At 50.7% G+C, this 18,203-nt stretch overlaps 5 protein-coding genes across 5 annotated transcripts; 3 read left to right on the top strand and 2 right to left on the bottom strand.

Annotated features, from left to right (window-relative positions):
- Positions 1–242: 242 nt before the first annotated feature.
- Usp2 (Ubiquitin specific protease 2) lies at positions 243–5,076 on the top strand. Its single transcript, XM_003747506.2, has 7 exons — positions 243–845; positions 2,146–2,386; positions 2,511–2,739; positions 2,899–3,148; positions 3,244–3,424; positions 3,598–3,730; positions 3,845–5,076. Exons 1-7 carry the CDS (start codon positions 243–245, stop codon positions 3,933–3,935), a joined length of 1,728 nt encoding a protein of 575 aa, XP_003747554.2. The 3' UTR covers positions 3,936–5,076.
- Positions 5,077–6,421: 1,345 nt separating this feature from the next.
- On the top strand, positions 6,422–7,129 carry LOC100902855 (uncharacterized). Its single transcript, XM_029112652.1, has 3 exons — positions 6,422–6,652; positions 6,792–6,887; positions 6,990–7,129. The coding sequence occupies exons 1-3, from the start codon at positions 6,532–6,534 to the stop codon at positions 7,127–7,129; spliced, it is 357 nt and encodes a 118-aa protein (XP_028968485.1). The 5' UTR covers positions 6,422–6,531.
- Positions 7,130–7,277: 148 nt separating this feature from the next.
- Positions 7,278–8,719, bottom strand: Mic26-27 (MICOS complex subunit 26/27). The gene is made up of 6 exons (XM_003747505.1): positions 8,665–8,719; positions 8,154–8,366; positions 7,966–8,065; positions 7,690–7,872; positions 7,477–7,577; positions 7,278–7,394 (listed from the first exon to the last, which is right to left on the bottom strand). Exons 2-6 carry the CDS (start codon positions 8,364–8,366, stop codon positions 7,371–7,373), a joined length of 621 nt encoding a protein of 206 aa, XP_003747553.1. The 5' UTR covers positions 8,665–8,719; the 3' UTR covers positions 7,278–7,370.
- A 358-nt stretch (positions 8,720–9,077) lies between these two features.
- On the bottom strand, positions 9,078–10,861 carry CycH (cyclin H). Its single transcript, XM_003747504.2, has 7 exons — positions 10,608–10,861; positions 10,338–10,461; positions 10,049–10,209; positions 9,790–9,938; positions 9,527–9,679; positions 9,327–9,438; positions 9,078–9,241 (listed from the first exon to the last, which is right to left on the bottom strand). The coding sequence occupies exons 1-7, from the start codon at positions 10,720–10,722 to the stop codon at positions 9,105–9,107; spliced, it is 951 nt and encodes a 316-aa protein (XP_003747552.1). The 5' UTR covers positions 10,723–10,861; the 3' UTR covers positions 9,078–9,104.
- A 975-nt stretch (positions 10,862–11,836) lies between these two features.
- Positions 11,837–12,794, top strand: LOC100904004 (uncharacterized). Its single transcript, XM_003747503.1, has 2 exons — positions 11,837–12,063; positions 12,520–12,794. The coding sequence occupies exons 1-2, from the start codon at positions 11,856–11,858 to the stop codon at positions 12,762–12,764; spliced, it is 453 nt and encodes a 150-aa protein (XP_003747551.1). The 5' UTR covers positions 11,837–11,855; the 3' UTR covers positions 12,765–12,794.
- Positions 12,795–18,203: the final 5,409 nt, after the last annotated feature.

The raw sequence follows: 18,203 nt of genomic DNA, 5'->3' as shown, positions 1-18,203 counted from the left end.
CGCAGGCGTCGGATGACCGCCGGGGCAGTCCCAGCTCCGATTCACAGCTCGGGAGTTGCGATGTCTACGGCACAAGTTCGTCCTTTTGCTCATCCTCCCTTCGAGGGAAGAAAATTCATCGAAACATTCGAATTTCGCATTGTGAAAACGCTTCTCGATGATCACCGTTAGAAGCTCGTCTACTTCCCAATGTAACAACTGTTGACCGTCAATGCCTTTTCCTTTCCAGAACGCTTCGAGTGATGTCCCTTCTGTCTACTCCGGGATCAAGCTGGTCTCTACCTTCGAGTCGTCACTACACCACCTTAAGCAGCTCTACGAGTTTAGCTACGCTCCGTTCGAAGCCGCCTCGATCTTCGACATTGGCTCCGTCGACGTACTTCAGTTCTTCAACTTCAATAGATTTACCATCGCGTCGCAGCAGAATGTTCCTGGGTCGCGAAGACGCGCTGGAACGCAGCGAGCCCGTGAAACTCACAAGCTACAGAGACCTCAGCGAATCGAGGCTAGCCTTATCGAGGGCAGATTCGCTTTCGCGCGGCATCAGACGTCTCTCAATAACTGACTTGAGTACACTCACGTCTAGCGCGTCAGGCTTGGATATAAACGGCAACGTCAAGAAAGGTCACGAGAGGAGTTTATCCGGCTGTTCGCAAATCAGTGGCGAAGCTCTTGCTCCTTCTCCGACAGGGTCGGATTCGGGACTGGGGTCAAGGTCGATAACTCCTTCGTCCTCATATCATTACCGCACCCTGGGGTCGTCCAATTCGTCTGTCGACTCCATTGAGGTAGCGGTCAAACCATTGACAAGACATCGGATCCGTCGGGTGTCAACAGCTTCAGGAGTGAGTATTTACTTCTTACACTCGCTCTTATCTCTGCCTTGCTCAGAGCATATGCGCAGTTAGTTCCGCGTGGCGTAATCGAGGACGATTATTTTTCCAACGCCTACCAGCTCACCTACGCTTCCTATTTCCTACTCTCTCGGCGACCGACAATAGCTTCATACACATCCGGGATTCTCTGAGCTACAATCTACCCGTGAATCTATGACGGCATCCGTCCACCTATCAATCTATCCATTCATCTGTGGTGGAGTTTGTCGACCGTTCTATCGCACGGTTTATCGTCTACAATGTGGTTGCCGGTGGTCGGCTTATTTTTCCGGCGGTAGTTGTTTTGTTACATCAGCGAGTGGCCGCCGTAGCTGCCGTGATTGCTTAATAAGTTCCTTCGGGCTTTTCGGGCTCTTCGTTCGTTATGTCATTTCTGGCCAAGGTCCTTTTCTACGGCGGCGCTGTTGAAGCCGGAGCGGAATAAAACTCTGTTGCCGCTGCCACCACCGCCGCCGCCAATAGCAACGTAAGCCGTAGCGGTTACATGGCAGAGCGACAAGCACAAGTCAGCGATTGTAGATTGTGCTGTTCGGTGTTTGTTTTGCCATGACAGATTCTGAATGTCGCATGCTGCCCTCGAACACGCGATCTTCACGCAATTCCATTGACTGGAACCCTCACTGCGACAACAAAATCTATGAAGATCACAATGGAGAGAAAATAACAAAATCGAATTTCGGATTTTTCATTGTAGCGGGATGGTCATATGAATATGCCTGAGATCGAATCAAGAGTTCAGAAGGCATCGAGTAGTCATGGCGAAATTCGAGCAGCCGGATCTTCGTTGTTATCGACTCGGGACTCTCGTACCTGAGGGGTTGAGCTAGCTCAACTCATGGGGGTATGGGGGTAAGAGGTCCACCCTCGAAATGAGGAGGGGATTCGCGATGAAAGGGAGCTCAGCCTACACATGGCTGATTGAAACGCTACAGAGACCCTGTAATCGAGCCGTAATGCGGGAAAATTCGGGGTCTCTCGGAAAGAATACAACAATATTCTCGACATCAAGATATTCTCATTCGAAAACGAACTCCCGTCACTACTGTTGATGACACAAAACAAAATTCTTCATGGAGAACCCCGTCAAAATTTGAAGCGATTGATATCGGTTGAAGGTTCTCCGGAACATGCGAAAGCCTCAAGGAGTCCACCGAGTTGAGTTTTGCCTACTCGTCGGACCCGTGCCTTGTTGTTCTTCTGGTTTCACCCATCTGAATTTCACTGATTTGTTGTGTGACTTGATTTCCAGGATAGTTCATCGGGAATTAGCGTAAGCTCGCGAAGCTCTGCGCGAAGCTTGGGATCCGCCGCCGACCATAACGGGAATTCCACCGTGGCGGTGGTTGGTTTGCGCAATCTGGGAAATTCGTGTTTCATGAATTCAATCATCCAATGTCTCGTCCACACTCAGCTCGCAGACTACTTCAGAGGTCGTGCATTCCGGGCTGACGTCAACACGAGCTCACTCATGAAGGGTGATCTCGCGCAGGGTGAGTAGAATCGGTGGATTCTGATCCAGAGGCTGTGAAATTATTTTGCTTCCAAGGTCGGGAGCCTCTGCAGCTCGAGCATCAAAGGAGATTTTATTTCCTCACGTTCTGATCTCTCCTGCAGCGTTCGCGAGTTTAGTCACATCAATGTGGACTTCCAAAGATGGGAGCGCCATATCCCCGACGGAGTTCCGATCTCAAATTCAAAAATACGCACCTCGTTTCATGGGCTATTCTCAACAAGATGCCCAAGAGTTCCTCCGGTACCTCCTCCAAGGTCTCCACGAAGACGTGAACAGGGTGCGGATCCAACCGAGGGGCACTTGCTTGCCAGAAATCGATGGATCACTAAGGTGAGCGAGGCAGGCGCAATTCGTAAACAGTCGCGTTTCCCTCCACATGAACAAGAATCATGAAAGCCACACAAATTGCTGAACAACGGCCAGATCATTTTCTCAGACCGTCGATTATTGAGTTCGAGAATGAAATCCACTTTCGTTCCTCTGTTGCAGTGATCACCAGAAAGCCGCAGAGTCATGGCGACGGTACCTTCGAGTCGACGACTCCCGGATCGTCGATTTGTTCGTCGGTCAGCTGAAATCCACGCTGAAATGTTCGGAATGTGGTCACAAAAGCGTAACTTTCGATCCGTTCTGGGATTTGTCGTTGCCAATCTCAGACTCTCGATGCACAGCGTCGACGCTCCAGCAATGTTTGGAGTATTTCACCAAAGAAGAAGTTTTAGACGGCGACGAGAAACCCGTGAGTTTCCGCTGCTTCTCCGACCCGAATGAATCAGCCCCTCGATACTTCTCCCTCGAAGAAACGAGCAATACTGAATCATTGTTTTTCCTCAGACCTGTGATCAATGCAAAAAACGACAGAGGATGACGAAAAATTTGAGCATTTGGAAATGCCCCAAAATTCTCGTACTACACCTGAAGCGATTCGGGAACTCGGAACGCTATCGATCGAAGCTAGAAACCAATGTTCAATTCCCGTTAAGAAATCTCGATATTTCGGCGTTCATGTCAAACGGTAAGGAGCATTCCTTCTTGCTCAACATCACCTGACAGCAAAAGATCCGGCGGCCACTAGGCGAGCGGACGGACGGGCGGGCGAATTCCCGGAAGTGACCAGTGTAGGTCTGCGCCGACATGATTCCGCTTATCGTGTGCGTGATTTGTAATTTCACCGGATTCATGTTGCAGGTGGGGACTCGCATTTCTGTAAATACAACCTAATCGGAGTTTCGAACCATTCGGGAAGCACTCATTCCGGTCACTACACGGCGACTTGCTTAAACCCCATCAATAGGCAATGGTATAGCTGCAATGACGCAAGGTACGAAAACAAAATCTCCTTCACTAACTCCATTGTTTCCAGTGCTGATCTCTCTCATGAAAGTCGAATGCTGATCTTTGGCGCGAATAATTTTTTCTTTCTCCTGAATTGCAGGGTCAGTGAGGTCGGCGAGAGCAGAGTGGTTTCATCCGAGGCTTACGTGCTGTTCTATGAGCTTGATGGGACGACGTTCAGTCGATTGTGAGCCCACGCATAGTCTGAGCAATCGCTACAAAGAAGGACCTATCTAGTCGAATTGAATGTTTTGTTGTACTCTAGCTTTGAATTTTTGGTATCGTCGTAAGACGCCGGAGCAGCTTGGAGCGAGCAAAGCGAGTCTTGGTTGACAAGCGCTTCCCCAACCCCCGAGAGAGGCAATAACAACGCTCGCCGTTTGAGCGAACCGTGGCAACGATGTTTCCTGGGCCCGTCCAGGGCCGAAAATTCCGAAAATTTTCACTCGAGATCATTTCCGAATTCCTCGTTTGAGCACGAGAAGCCGGGACTCCTCCCTCTCAATGTCCCGCCCTGGAATGATTCGGATGACTCTGCTAAGCATGGAATCACGAAGTGAAGGAGGAGAAGCGAGTATAGACCAAGAGCTCCCCTCTTACGGTTGAAACTCGAGCTAGAGAGTGAGTTTCCCCGAATTACGTGGCAGATGGTCCGATCAACCTCGACTTCAGAGGGTAAATCGTTTTCCCATCATCCCACGGAACGATCACAAGCTCAGGGCTCTCGAGACCCTTAGCGAAACTGCTTGCAGAATGCGCCTGAAACGAATAAGGGATTCCTAGGAGAGTCCGAGCCCAGCCTCCGAACAGAGATGATGGTACAGGCCGAGAATGTCCCGAGAACTTCGATACCGGGACGTCTCATATTACTTGAGCGATTCAGACAGCCCACGAATATTCGCCGGCGAGGCAGTCGCGGCTTCACGCCGCAGTCTGAGGAGGCCGTCGGGCTCAAGTGTTCGGTATCGGCTGGCCTGGATTGTATACAGGCGCCCCCGTCGGAACTCGTGTGCTTTCTAGTCGACAATCGTGAGACGACTCGACGGAATTTTTCCCTCTCTACCCTCAAATATCGATCAGCTGGGGATGAAGCACTACTCAGAGCGGAGAGAGAAACATCTCGTAACTGTCGGCAATACAAGAAAAAGCTTTCCTACATGTACATAGGTTGTGAAATAGGCTCCGCGACGTGGACGTCGTAGAGCCGTATAAGTGTACAGCGCTTGCAAATGGAATGGAGCTAAAAGAAGAGCGTATTCTCATGGAAGTCGAACGATCGATATCGAAACGAGAAAATTTCCCTTCCGTGTGAAATAAAATTAATAACCCCGTTTGCTTGATGTCAGTTCCTTTTCTCTCTCAATCATAGTACTCCAAGGTTTTTCTCTTCGGATCACCGGATTCGGGGAGAGACGAATGGCGGGTATTTGTACGTGTAAGATAAGGTTGCCTATGGGGAGGCTCCAGGAAACGATCCCTGGAGTCTCCGGAAGCGGGAATGATTATCATCTAAAAGCACGAACGAGATCCAGGACCTGGACACATTCTTTTCAATCCCTATCACCGGCACCAATGATGCATATCCACAACGGAATTCGGATTTTTTCTCCCCTATCTATGTCGATGATTCAGGGATCCTCATAAGCTCGAGGCGAGTGCCGCTGTTTGTTTTCTTGGTGGGTCATTGTTCGAATCGCTTGTTGACCGCATTAGCTCAATCCATGTCGTTGGTGCGCTACCAGTGTTGTTGTTCTTCGCGATAGCTCAGAGCAGATACCTCGAAGACCGACATAATGAGAGAACTGCATGTTCATCTGATTCTGGTCTTGAGCTCTTCCATGGCTATCGACGTTGTCGCCCGGAAACCGAATGATAGTGCTCCGATCGATCTCCAGAATGGTACACCGAACAGCCAAGCTTTCAGCGTGAGGAGTCGTTCCCATGTTCACGACCGCTTCCAACCCATCCTATTAGACAGTGAGTGTGTTTAACCGGAGTGACGACCCGAGCTTTGAGTCCGATCCTGTTTCCCCAGAATGAATTTCGAGCAGTGGATCGCGCGGCTCAATGCCCCAGCAGAGGAGTATCGATCGAGTTTTCTAGTCGAGGGGAGAAAAAGCCTCTTCGGAGCTACCGTTAGCATCGAGGACAATTATCGAAAGAGGGGAGCTCTGACGCTAATTTCGAATTTTCAGAATGCTCCGCTTGCGACATAGAACTCTGTAGGAGACGATGTGTTCGCGGCGTTCCACGATGCGTCGTCGACGGAGAAGAACGCGAATGTTTTTGCAACCGATTGAGATTCCAAACGAGGTCGGCGAGGGTGATCCAGGCTAAGGGCCGCCGAGCTCGTCGGTGTGACGAGAAGGCGATCTAGCGCTCGCGTTCTTCGATTCATGGAGCATCTCGAGCTATGACGTCATACGTCGTAGGAGCAATGAAACCTCCAGGAGATTCTCGATTGGTGGGGAGAAGCTATTTCCGACCGTGAATCGGAGTCAAGCGCGGTCAAGGGCAACCTCCATCAGAATGACGAGATCTAATGTCGAGGACACCGTCACATAATAAATTAATTCCGTTTCTCTTCTGCTAGGCGATCTTTCTTCCTAATCTCGAGGGGTCTCTCCACTCTGTTATATCAAGGGCAATTCAATGAGTTCTCTCTTTTCTTACGTAGTACACCGCTTAATTCACGCCCTCTGCTCCATACTCTGTTCGAAGGGTTCGCTGAAGCCCTTCATTCGTTTTTGTGGCAGACTCACGAGCGAACCTTGGTCGATAGGACCGATGAAGCTCGCCACGGTGCTATCGCTGTCCTTAATCGCTATAGCGCATGGCCAGGAAATCACTAGCAATACAACGGATCTTGAGCCCGAGCTGGATGTGGTCACAACAGAAGACCCGAAGAGTGAGTTCAGAACTGCATTCCGGACAAGTTTCTCGCTTCTCCGTTTCCATCCATCCTCATTGTATCTTTCCTCGGCGAGAATATTTTTCTGAGAAATATTATGCGGGCGCGCCTATCGAAATTAATGCTGACTCTACAGATCGCTCGTGTAACGCCTGCGAGTTAGAGGGATGTCGCCGGAAGTGCAAGGAGACATGTCGTTATTGCCAGTATAACTTCTGTCACGTCGATGCTGGTAAGTCCTGTGCGATGAGACGAGCTCATCCGAGCTCTTTATGTTCTTGCTTCGAAAAATGCGAACGTGTGTGCATCGCTCGATCATTCTTCTCTAATCAAGGCGAATACGACTGTAAATGCATGAGGACGCCGCCGCCGGTTGCGATGAAGAACGATACAGATGGCCCGCCGCTCGCTCGCGTCCGACGATGGAATTTCCCCAAACGTGGGAGGCGAATTCGGAACTGTAAAATGCATTGAAAATAAAATGTCCCACCTTCTGTAAGGATCTGACTTCCCTTGAAAGGGTGGCTCGTTATAAGTACCTCCGGATCGTACACGGGGATCTGCACGCAACCGAACTCTTTAGAAGAAGATCCCTCGCTCCGTAATGGAATACGAAGGAAGAAGAGGGAGCGCTGTGTCACTAAGCCCAGCATAGCTTTATTTCCATCGCTCTTCTCTCGTAATATAAGTCTGTGAGCTAATTCAATAACTTGAACTATGCCTTCTTGGGTTCCTCTGTCTGCAAGAAAAACGCGAGATGCGTTAGATGGCGATTAGCAACGAGCTGACTCCCAACCTCATTCTCGGAAACCTCCTCTCACCTTATCTCTAGATCCACTGAAGTAGGCGGTCAAACCCTTGGGGACATATTCACTCAGTTTCGAAAGCTCGATTTTCTTGAGCTCAGCCTCCAAGTCGTAACCTGTGGTCGATCGGAGAAGAATGAATGACATGCGAGACTAGTCATTCTTCAATCATCGGAGAAAAGGCCGCTACGCGAAAAGTGCGTCATGCAGGGTGTTCCGCTCACTCACCGGTTGTGTCCTTCACGGTTCCGCAAACGACTTTACTCGTTTCGTCCCTGTACCGGTGGTAGTCTTCGGGATAGAGATTCGCGGCCACGACTCCAGCGCCGGTAGCGCCGAAAAGACTTCTTCTGAAGACGCCTCTCCTCGCCAGGATCATTCCAGCTAAACCTCCGCCGAGGATCGCCATACCTGTCGCGAAGAGGAATTTCCATTGTCATCACCGCTTTCGACCAACTTTCTGCAAGTGTGGAATACCATGCCCGCACATATAATGGAGCGTACCTTTCACCGTCGAGTTGCCTTCACTGGTTACGTAGCCCCACGATGATTGCGTGTGCGCGACGGCCGTGTCCATGATCTGCACTCCTCGATCAGCCACTTGCTAAACGATGGAAATTCACCGGTTCAAGCGGAAAGTTCCTGATCCACGAGAATTCGATACATTTGTCTCGTGCGATCCGTGAACTCACTTTGGCTGCTAGGAGACCCGGCGAAACGGCGACTCGTAGAGTCTTCACGTAGGCTTCGATAGGACTCGGGGGCGATTCAATTACTTCAAATTTGGAAGGGCACTCCGGACATCCATAGATCGGCAAATTCTGGGGCTTATACATTTTTTTACCGACACAACATGGCTTGCACGGTTTCTCAGCTTTCGGCGTTTCGCTCCCTCCTGAAGACATCTATTGTAGGAATATCTCCTGGTCAGTGGTTAGGCTCTCTTTAGAAAAAGAAAAAATATAAATACGGAGAATATCAGCTTCGAGCAGGATAGGAAAATGTATTCCTGTATCCTTCGTGTTCCCCCCAGTTTTCGAATCGAACGCCTCTGGCACCCGGGTCACCTTTGACAAACAAGGGAGCGATTTTTTGCTTCCCGAAACAGCATCTCTTAGCGAGAGAAATAACACGACGCGAGGCTAGAGCTGATATCCACGCTCGGTTTCGGGGGCTTTTCTGAAAACCAGCCCAGGCTCTCACCTTGATCCGGCGCACGGAATGTTTCGGCGGAGACGATGGTTCCCCCGTCTACTATTTGCATTCGAAAGACCGACTGTAAACACTAGACACAGAGGTCAGAGACCCACACATGTGCAAGGTCAGGAATCGGCGGCCAGTGTAGACCGACTTTCCATAGGGCTGATAGCGCGGGGAGCGGTTCAGTAAGCGGGATCATCAACTTCGATCAGAATGCAGTTTTACACTCGCTCTCATGGATCCTGATTTTCGCATAGAGGAAACCGCTCCAAATGACAAAAACCGAACCCCCCGTGACATCCCATCACCGGATTGTTCCGAGCGAGGGTTCCGAAGAGGTGCTCCAGAGGACACTGCCACGGATTGATGGCTGAAGGGAGCCTCGATACATGATTCGTAGATCAAGGACAACGGAATAAAAGGTTGAAAATTCGCATGATGCTTTATTCCATCGAATCCTCATACCGACCCTGCTTCGCGAGACGGCTGTTGTCGTCGTCTATCTCCATTTTTCGTTTATAAGCTGCTGAATCCGGATTGTTATCCTGATTTCGGCATTTCTCCAGTTTTTTCTCGATCTCTGTAATGCGCATATTTAAAGAATCATCGCGGCGAAATTGAGCGACGGTTTCAATGGACTCAATGCTCAGCTGGAGCCAACTCACGCTTGACTTGTTCCTTGGCCGGCATTTCGATCGCTTTGATCATCTGATGCATTTCCTTACATATCCTGCGAGCGTGGGTCAGCTTGTCAGGAGGAGCGTCTTGGAATAATATCTGGAACAGGACGAGCTTTGAGTTCATTTCGATCCCCTGAGATTCATCACTCTCAAGACACAAGTCACACGGAGGATCACGAACTTACATTCAGATATTCGTTGCTATCGAAGTGAGCTTTATTTACTGCGTAAACAATAGCCGCCATCGCCAACTGGCTTGGCGCAAAGAGCAGACTGGCATCGGTGAGGAGCATCCGGTCCAGAAAATCATCGATCAGAGGTCGTAAGTTATCAGCGTCCTAGAACGGGTGAGTGCCGTGGGTTATCAATGAGAACGAAAATCGACCCGTGACTTCTCAATCGAATCTGTGAGCTTTTTTCCGGAGAAGAGAAGATAATGGCTTTTTACCTGGATGATGTGAGACATCCGCGTCTTCGTATCGATCAGGAGACCTTCCACGGCTCGATACGGGTTGTGAACAGTCAGGTGGTACTGCAGATGCTGAATGAGCAGGAGCTCGTTCGTCAGAATGATGTCCTGAGCTTTTTCCCTGTCGCCTGCCGGAAGTTTTTGAGAACCTTAACATTGTGTAACTCTTCGAAGGCAAAACAGAAAAGGCACGTAAAGAATACTCAATAGAGTCGAGTCGAAGGAATGCTTGTCGTACCTTTCACGTTATTTACAAACTGCGTGATAGATATGTTGAACTCCTCCACTTTACAAGCTAGATACATGCAGGTGATGATCATTTGTTTCGGGTGTAGATCCATAACAGAGTTCCTCAGATAATATCGTTTAAAATATGCCAGAGACGTCCCGATAACGGCTCTGTGAAAGAGAGGTCGAGCTGAGGAGAAAGCCTGATTCTAAAGGAGACGATTTCCCCCCGTCTCCCGTCTCCTTGAACTCCGAAAGCGTCAGAGGCAAATGACAGAGTCGATGGTGAGGAGCCTTACTTGGGAACAGCCGGAGTGAACTTCTTACAAAACTCCCGGAGCAGGAACTCATAGTGCCGATACAGCATCTTCTCTTCGAGTGGTAACAGGAATGTGTCGTACACATCCTCGGTCGGCGGTTTACCTTTACAAGAAGTGAAGTTTACGTGAGACTCGGCACGGAAACAGAGCTCCAAGGACGGAAGCAGAGCTCCGAGGACGAAAACAGAGCACGCAGAGCACCATTCTCCGTCTTTGGTGATGATTGGTAATCCTCTTGAGGCAGCTCACCGTCTCTGGCTATCATTTTCTGTATGTAGTTCGTGTTTGAGGATTCTCTCAGTTTCGCCAAGTCTCTCTCATTGGAGAACATCCAATGTTTTTTCTGAGTCGACGACGAGAACATTTTCTCGCTGACATGGAACGTCCTCGGAACGCTAGGACGCCGTTCCCGAGGAACGCTGAAGCTCCTTCCACAGGAACGTCAAGGAACCTAGAGAAAGGCAACCTGAGGAAGTATACCGACGGTGAACCGCGGTCGGCAGTGGTTGCAGACGAATGTTTGCCATGTGCTGATGATGGTGATTTCTGCTGTGAGACGTCGAAGTCCGATGATCGACCGACTTTTTCAGCGCTTCCCCTCCAAAGGAGCTCAATCTAAAAGAGGAAAATCCGAGAAGGGAGTCCGGGGCAGCGTCCGAGAACAGGCAAGGCCGCAGAGGCATAATGGCTCTAGTCGGTAGGTGTCATCTGCTCAAGTCTGATCAACGGAAGCCGGGGTTCTCGACTACGGTTTTGCGAGACCCCGGGATACTGTATCGGCCGCACTTAGTGCTCCAGTCGGCGTGAGGCATGTGGCTAATTGATTTAAGAAGACCTCTCTGCAACTTTACTCACACCTTCGATTGCCTATTCGCGACTCTGCGTCGCTGATGAAGACAGTCCATGATTCTGCTGAGGTCAGCAGCGGCTCCCGATTCCCAGCCTTAATATTCGAACAGTATGTTCCGCAGGTTCCCGAAAGCTGGGCCAGCGGTGTAGTCGATCGTCGAGGAGATATTGAACATCTCGTCGGTGAGACTCCTCCTGGCGAGTCGTTCACCCTCCTCTACAAGAATTTTCCCCGGATTGGAGAGGACTGTCACGGCAACTTGTTGACCCGGTGTTCCATGACGCCCCCGGAATGTCGGCTTCGACAACTCGAGCCAGATTTGGCGAGATTGGATCGCTTTAGCCCTATAGTTTGTATTTAATGCCGAAGTATACATTGTCGACGAGGTACAGAGCCATGTTTCGGGGGATCGGCTGCGCCGAATGATCTGTCATTGAATAGCTTCCCCCCCTCCCCCTCCCACGTAGCACGATATCCGAACTCGACTTACGGAATCTCAATGACTCTCCGTCAGAATGCGGCTTTCCCTCGATCTCGAATCAGGCGGGCTGACATAGCCTTGCCCTTCCCTCCATCTCCTCCTTCCTCTGAGAGAATCGTCTGCGGTCGCCATGTTGTTTGCTACCTTATGATGATCATTTTTGAAAATGGACCAGCAAATCGTCTACGTTACCGGTGACGGGGAATTCGAAATAAGTCATTTAAATGAAGAGAACGAGGAATCTAAGCTTGCGCAAGATGAGAGTGAAGAACGTGAAATGCAGCAGATAGAAGTTCACGTCGAACAACCGGAAGAGGCACCCGAAACGAAAGAAGAACAGGAGGAAGAAGATGATCTACGATTAGAGTGCGAAGGTATGTATTTTGCGACTTGATGAAAGTATTATCGTTCGAGTCTGCCTAAGGAGTCGGAGTCCGGGAGAGCTCTTCAACTCCTGAGTTTCAGCGGCGAAGAGCATGGTTCCATAGACGTGGTGGAATTCGAGCATTCGCGAGAGCTGTAACGGTTCTCCGGAGACGAGACAGACGTCCGAGCTCGGATCTTTTGTTGAGATGTTCGATGACCGTTGTCTTCCCCGACCTTGTTTCCATCGTCTCTTGGCCCCGTCTCAGGAGCAGATTTCGAAAGTCAGCGGTCGGTGTTCTATCCCGAACGGTCGATCGTCTCACGAGAGACTGTTTGGGGAGGGAGGATGCTCGTGGTCTGGCGATCGTAGGCAGTTCTAGGATGGGCCATCAGCGGTGATCAATGATGTAGGGCTGATAGTAGTAAGCGAGAGCACCATATTAACGTTGCATTTTCTCTTACAGAAGAGAGCCTCGAAGCTTCACCATGTAAATTGGTCGATCGAGCGCGCCTCGTGAACTACCCTCTACCGGATCCGCGTCAGAAGCGGCGGATGGACAGCGAGTCGAAGCATCTTTTAGCAGAATTGCTAAATCTCCCCCTGCCGAGTGTCCTCGAAAAGTTGCGACAACTAGAGAACCTAGCCCACATATTGAGTCAACAAGAGCTCACGGAACTTACTAGAGCTGAAGTTCTAAACATTCTGTAATGTCATGCTTATTTATCCTCCCAAACTCTTGATGCGTGATTATAAAGGTTTGAGCGAACGCCGATGTATCGAATCTCTCTGCTTCCTTTTATCGGAATAGTTGCGACGATCAGCCGGGAAGGGATTTCAGAATGGCCTCCAATGACGATTGATTGATAAATCAATCGATGCATCTGACCATGGAACGACTTTAGCTGGAGCTATAAGCATGGAATTTGTTTCTCGCCTCATGTTCGGACCTTAGACATTTCCTCATAATTAGGAGAGCTTGGACGATTAGTGAGACAGATTGGCCGGCATCTAGGGAAAGAAGGCTCCGTGATCCCGAGGACGACTTCCGCAGCATCAATCAGGATGATCGCGGCACCCAAGATGGGTTCTGGAGTTGAACGACAGGGATGGGGCAGTTGTCGCCAATCAGCGAGGCGAGCATACGTTGGAGTCCGGCGTTGTGGACGAGGGGTTTCGAATCGAATCTGAGGCTGTTAGCTCCTGCCCCATTCGCGAAACTTCAACATTCGGGAAGCTTCAACAGCGGACGAAGAAGCTCAGCTTCATCCCTAGAAGAAAACGCCACACTCAAAAGTCAGCGGAAGGCTCTCAAGATTCAGCGGAAGGCTCTCAAGATTCAGCACCGGTGAGTCCAGGACCCATGGAAATTGTCGATGGAATTTCCTCCCGCGGAGCGTTGAACCTGACGTTTCGGAGCTCTGAGGCGAACGGGCCTAGTAATGGATGTTGAATTCGCGGAGCCGTTTCCAGAGTTGTTGGCAGACTCTTGGTCTGTTCGGTGAAACTTGTTTACGTTTGCCGATAGTTACGACGCATTCACTCGCACGAACAAGTTCTGGGACAGAAAATGTGGCGCATCGTTAGCATTTTCTGGGCGCCCGCTGTCGCGGCAGTAGCCAACTGCGGATCTCCATCTCCGCATTCGGAATTCAGCCCCCGATAGCGGCTTTGGAGGGACGCGGAGAAATATGAACTCGGGTCCTCTTGCGAGTTCGAGGCACACCTGATACGCTCGCGCCGAGGAACCGCAGGCCGTCAGCCGTCGCACACTCGCTCGTGCGGGTCGGAGATAAGCTGCGTATATCAGATCCGTGAGGAAGCTCTTATATCCACGGGGGGAACGAGTCCTCTGAGGATGGAATAGGCGCTAAATCTTCGATCACGACCAGAACATGGACTCTCCTTGGGATCAGCTCAATAGCGTGGAACGCTTCGGGAACTCTGAGTGTCTCTGCTCCATGGGTTGCAGACAGGAGAAAAACTCCGAGGGGTTCGCCTCCACCCGTCGATCTCCGAGACGCGACAGCCCTCTGAAAGTATTGACCTCGGGAGCATCCGAGAGATTTTGCCTTCGAACCTATGATGCATTATGCAGGCGGATTATAACCGGACGGAGCGGCGATTCGGCGCCCAGAAGTCGGGGCGGATCATTCTGAGCAAGGAACAGAGTACCTAGGTCCGGGGTTCTCCCAACTCGAGAGCCTATTAATGATCACCATCGTCTGCGAGAAGAAGAGACCCATGATTATCTGAACTCCGATAACCGCTTGCAAACGTCTAGGCGAACCAGCGGATTTTCGGGTTCAGCTTCCAACGATTCTTGCGGCCCTCAACGGCACGCCCGAGAGTCGCGCGTGAGAAATCCCTCGCGGTTCGCTTCGGGGTTGACATTCAGTTGCTCAAGGAATCTGGTTCGCCGAAGGATCATGCTCCGACCGAATGGGATACTTCCAGGACTCCGAGGGGGCTCGATGGTAAAAACTGTAGCCTTGCAGCCTCTCGGAACCCTAGAAGGTCCGAGATCGGAGACCGGCTGTGCAGAATGCCGATACGACCCCGGGTTCATGGCTCCGTGGTGCTCCGACTCGCCTCGAGCAGCATGAGTCCGCTGATTTCGCGTGATTATCGACGTGACAGTCGATCTGCCAGCTCATGAATCGCCCCGCCAGTAGATCGGGAGTGGGGACTCCACACCCTTCCGCCCACGAGTCCAGCAATGCCGACTCGTAGACTCGATGACGTAAGGTTACGGAGACCTCGTCCCGACAGCTCATCAGGGACGGGTATTTCCTCGTAGGCGAATCAAAATCGGACATCCGATCAGCTGCGATCAGCGCTCTATTTCTCCCTGACCCATCGAGCTAGAATTCGTCATTGCTTCCGACAGACCCGCGCGCGATCCACAGAGCTGGGTCACTTTTCGGACTGACCGCGAGTTTTCAAATGGACCCGCCAACCCTCTCGACGACGGCACTTATACAGAAAGCGAGCGCGGCGCGCTGGTGTTCGATTAGATCCCGTTCAAAGGGGAACGGGAGTACGGAAGAAATTCGTACTTCCAGAGGAGAGGACGTATATTCAGAAGTACGGTCCGCAGAACGTATGTGATCCCATGAGGATCCCGTTCCAAAAGAACGAATGCGAGTCTATGGGGAACTCCGTTCCAAAAGAACGGAGGGAGTTCATGCTGCTGATGATGATTTTTGAGTGCTTCTGAATCTCGATCGTGCGACCCATTGATATGGATTCCAAAAGCAAAACGTACATAAATATGTAAACCGCTCTGAAAACGTGAGCTCATTCTCCCATTGACAAGGCTGAGTTTACGGCTCATGCTCCAAGTCCAATGAACAATGATGGGTCATCGATTGATTGATTGATTGATTGATTTATTAATCATCCCCTGTGTTACAAGATTTACATTGTATCCAGGAGACCCCATGCGCGGGATTGAGTCTTCTCAGCTGGTTATAGGTTGGTGGATCCGAGGTTTGCAGGGGACGTAACTCCTCGTCTCCCGCTCCCATCCCTCTAGCCCTGAAGGAGTTTGTGTTGAGGAAACCGGCACGAGCACCTGCCAGGAGGAAACTCCCTCTTGTGTTGTCATATACATGATCAATTGTGCCCCTGTTCATCTTGTGTTGCCTGTATCTTTTCAGGCTCGGTTTAGTTTCCATGTTCTCCCTCCATTCCTTGTCAGTGAATGATCTGATGCAGTCGCTTACATCGTTGCGGAAGGCTCTCCAGTGACGTTCTTCAGGTTCCACATGTTGCGATCTATCGAACTCGCACTCATACAGTCTGCTGAGGTGTTGCATTCTTTTGTACGCCTCACTGAAGACGTTGCATGTCTTCATTGCCTCCAGGATGGCTTTTGGCCATCGGTAACTCGGCACTCGCTCGAGCCTAGCAAAGGAAAGAATTTTACTTTTGGCTTCTCTGCTCTCATAGGAAACCCATCCCAGTTCTCCCTCAATAAACTCATTGGCTATATTGAAGGTGGGTTGCCCTAGAGCCATGGATTTTTCAATCCGTGTACTCTTTGAACGATGCGGCGCCGGGCTCCTCCACCTATGAGCTAAACTAGGCAGATTTCGAATTCACAATATACAAGACCGGGAACATCGAAAGAGCGCGAACGTCGAGGATAATCGGACATGTATTGCATAGAATATGTGATCGACCGAGAACGTTTCACAGTTTGAGGTTATTTGCTCGCATAAAAGCCGACCACGGCTCAGTTTTGCTGTAGAAGTGAGCTACCAAGAGTTTCCTCGTGAAGCGCTCGTCATCCAGCGTCCCCTGATTGTAACGGCGGTCGTAGCGGGCTTTGCTGAATGACCGCTCAGCGCTCACACTCGTTGGCGGCAGGGTGTCAAGAAGGGAGCACATTTTCTTGGGTAGGCGCGGCGTATCGTCACCGTCTATCATGCTCTGCTGCATCAGGAGACGGGCCCGTTCAATCGGTTCAGTGATTGGAGAGTCTCTCCTTGCAGCAGCTTTTGCCTGCCTTGTGGTGTCCCTCAGAAAAGCCTCGAAAGAGGCTTCTGAACTGGAAGCTGTTGGCGGATCTTCGCAAGCTTCTTGAGACCGATCGCTCTCCAGGATAAATTTCGCGATTTCTTCATCGACGTCGCAGTATGGATCGGAACGCTGAAGGTCCAAGTGGGAACCTACAAGACGGCGCCCCAAGGCAGATTCGCACTGCGCGGTGTGCAGAAACATCGCGCAGCTAGATGCCTTCGTCCTCCGTTGAGCGATCCGTCTTTTGAGGTTATCTCGAAGCCTTGCGGCGAAGCTCGATAAGGACTCAGACGTTATGTTCGCCAGCTCCACGAACATGTACTGTTGGAGGAAACGAGGTCTTAAAGAATGGGCTATGGTTTAGGAGTTACGAATCGAATGTGATGATGACCCTACTTCGATGATGATATCCGCTTTGAACAATGTCACGCTCTCATCAGAGAGCCTCATGGTGGCGGCATTAACAGCTCGAAGAGCAGGAAGCATTTCTTCAATGGCCTCCATCTCTCTCCGCGAGAACGGCCACGATGCTCCATGCTCTTCGTAGTGAGTTTCGACAGCTTCCCTCAGCTTCACGAACCGCTCGAGCATGCGGAGTGTGCTATTCCACCTGTTGGAATAGCTATGTGAGAGGGAACAGGCATATGCAGAGACTTCATCGACTTTGACTCTACGGCTCGTGATTCATGACTCATTGTTGGATTTACGATCAGAGCTACTCTCCATCCTCACAGAAGGCGAAATGTTGGGACAGCTAGGCAGACATCATCGTCGGAATCTCCCACCTTATGTGAATGTCGGGAAGGAGCCTATTTATCTTCAAGTCAGGATCAAGTCGGCGACATATGTTTTTCAACTCGTCCGCTTTCTTCGGAGATTTGAACTCCTGTGAAATGGTCCGAACTTGTCGGACGAGCTGAAGATGGTCCATGTCTTGAAGTTCTCTCTCCCCTTGCAGCTCGCTGAGGTCGTTGGAACTCCTACTTGTATAAATCTCGGTGAAGAGAGCGGCATTTACGTCCTGCCCTCCATGCTCCTCGCCATCACGGTCATCGTCTCTCCGAGCATTTCCACCGTCACCACCGCTGTCGTTTCCGTTCATAATCTCGCCGCTAGTCTCGTTACTCAAGCCAAAAAAAAATGTACTTGAACGATCAACGCCAGTGTCTTCTCGGTGAAGTCCTCGGCCCCTGAATGTGTCTACGACGGCTAGATGGAGACCGTGGGCGAAACATTGCTGGTGATAGAAAGCATTCGGCTGGCATTCTTCTCCGATCAGTTTTGCGAGCTTCAACATCGTCGAAGCTGCGTCGGACGCCATGCCGCGCATATCTTGGACACGGAGTCCGAAGGCGCGGAGCGCTTCTCTGATGGCCTCAAGAATGTTCCGAGCTGTCGCCGATTCTCGGAAGCGGACGAGAATCTCCAGTGACTTCGAGTTCAAGCTCGGTATGATCTCGGACGAGCGGAGGACTACACCGATGAAGCGTTTCTCTTTCCAAGTCCACTCATCGGCGACAAGGATGAAAATCGCGCCCTCTTCCTTGAGGCGCGCGATTTCTCCTTCCAAGATACTCCGAATGTTCTCATAGGCCTCGTCTGTCGTCTTCCGTGTGAGTTTCG

This window comes from Galendromus occidentalis, unplaced genomic scaffold, assembly GCF_000255335.2.
Source record: "Galendromus occidentalis unplaced genomic scaffold, Mocc_1.1 scf7180000077524, whole genome shotgun sequence".
NCBI classification, from domain to species: Eukaryota; Metazoa; Arthropoda; class Arachnida; order Mesostigmata; family Phytoseiidae; genus Galendromus; species Galendromus occidentalis.
This window is presented reverse-complemented; position numbering and strand designations above follow the sequence as displayed.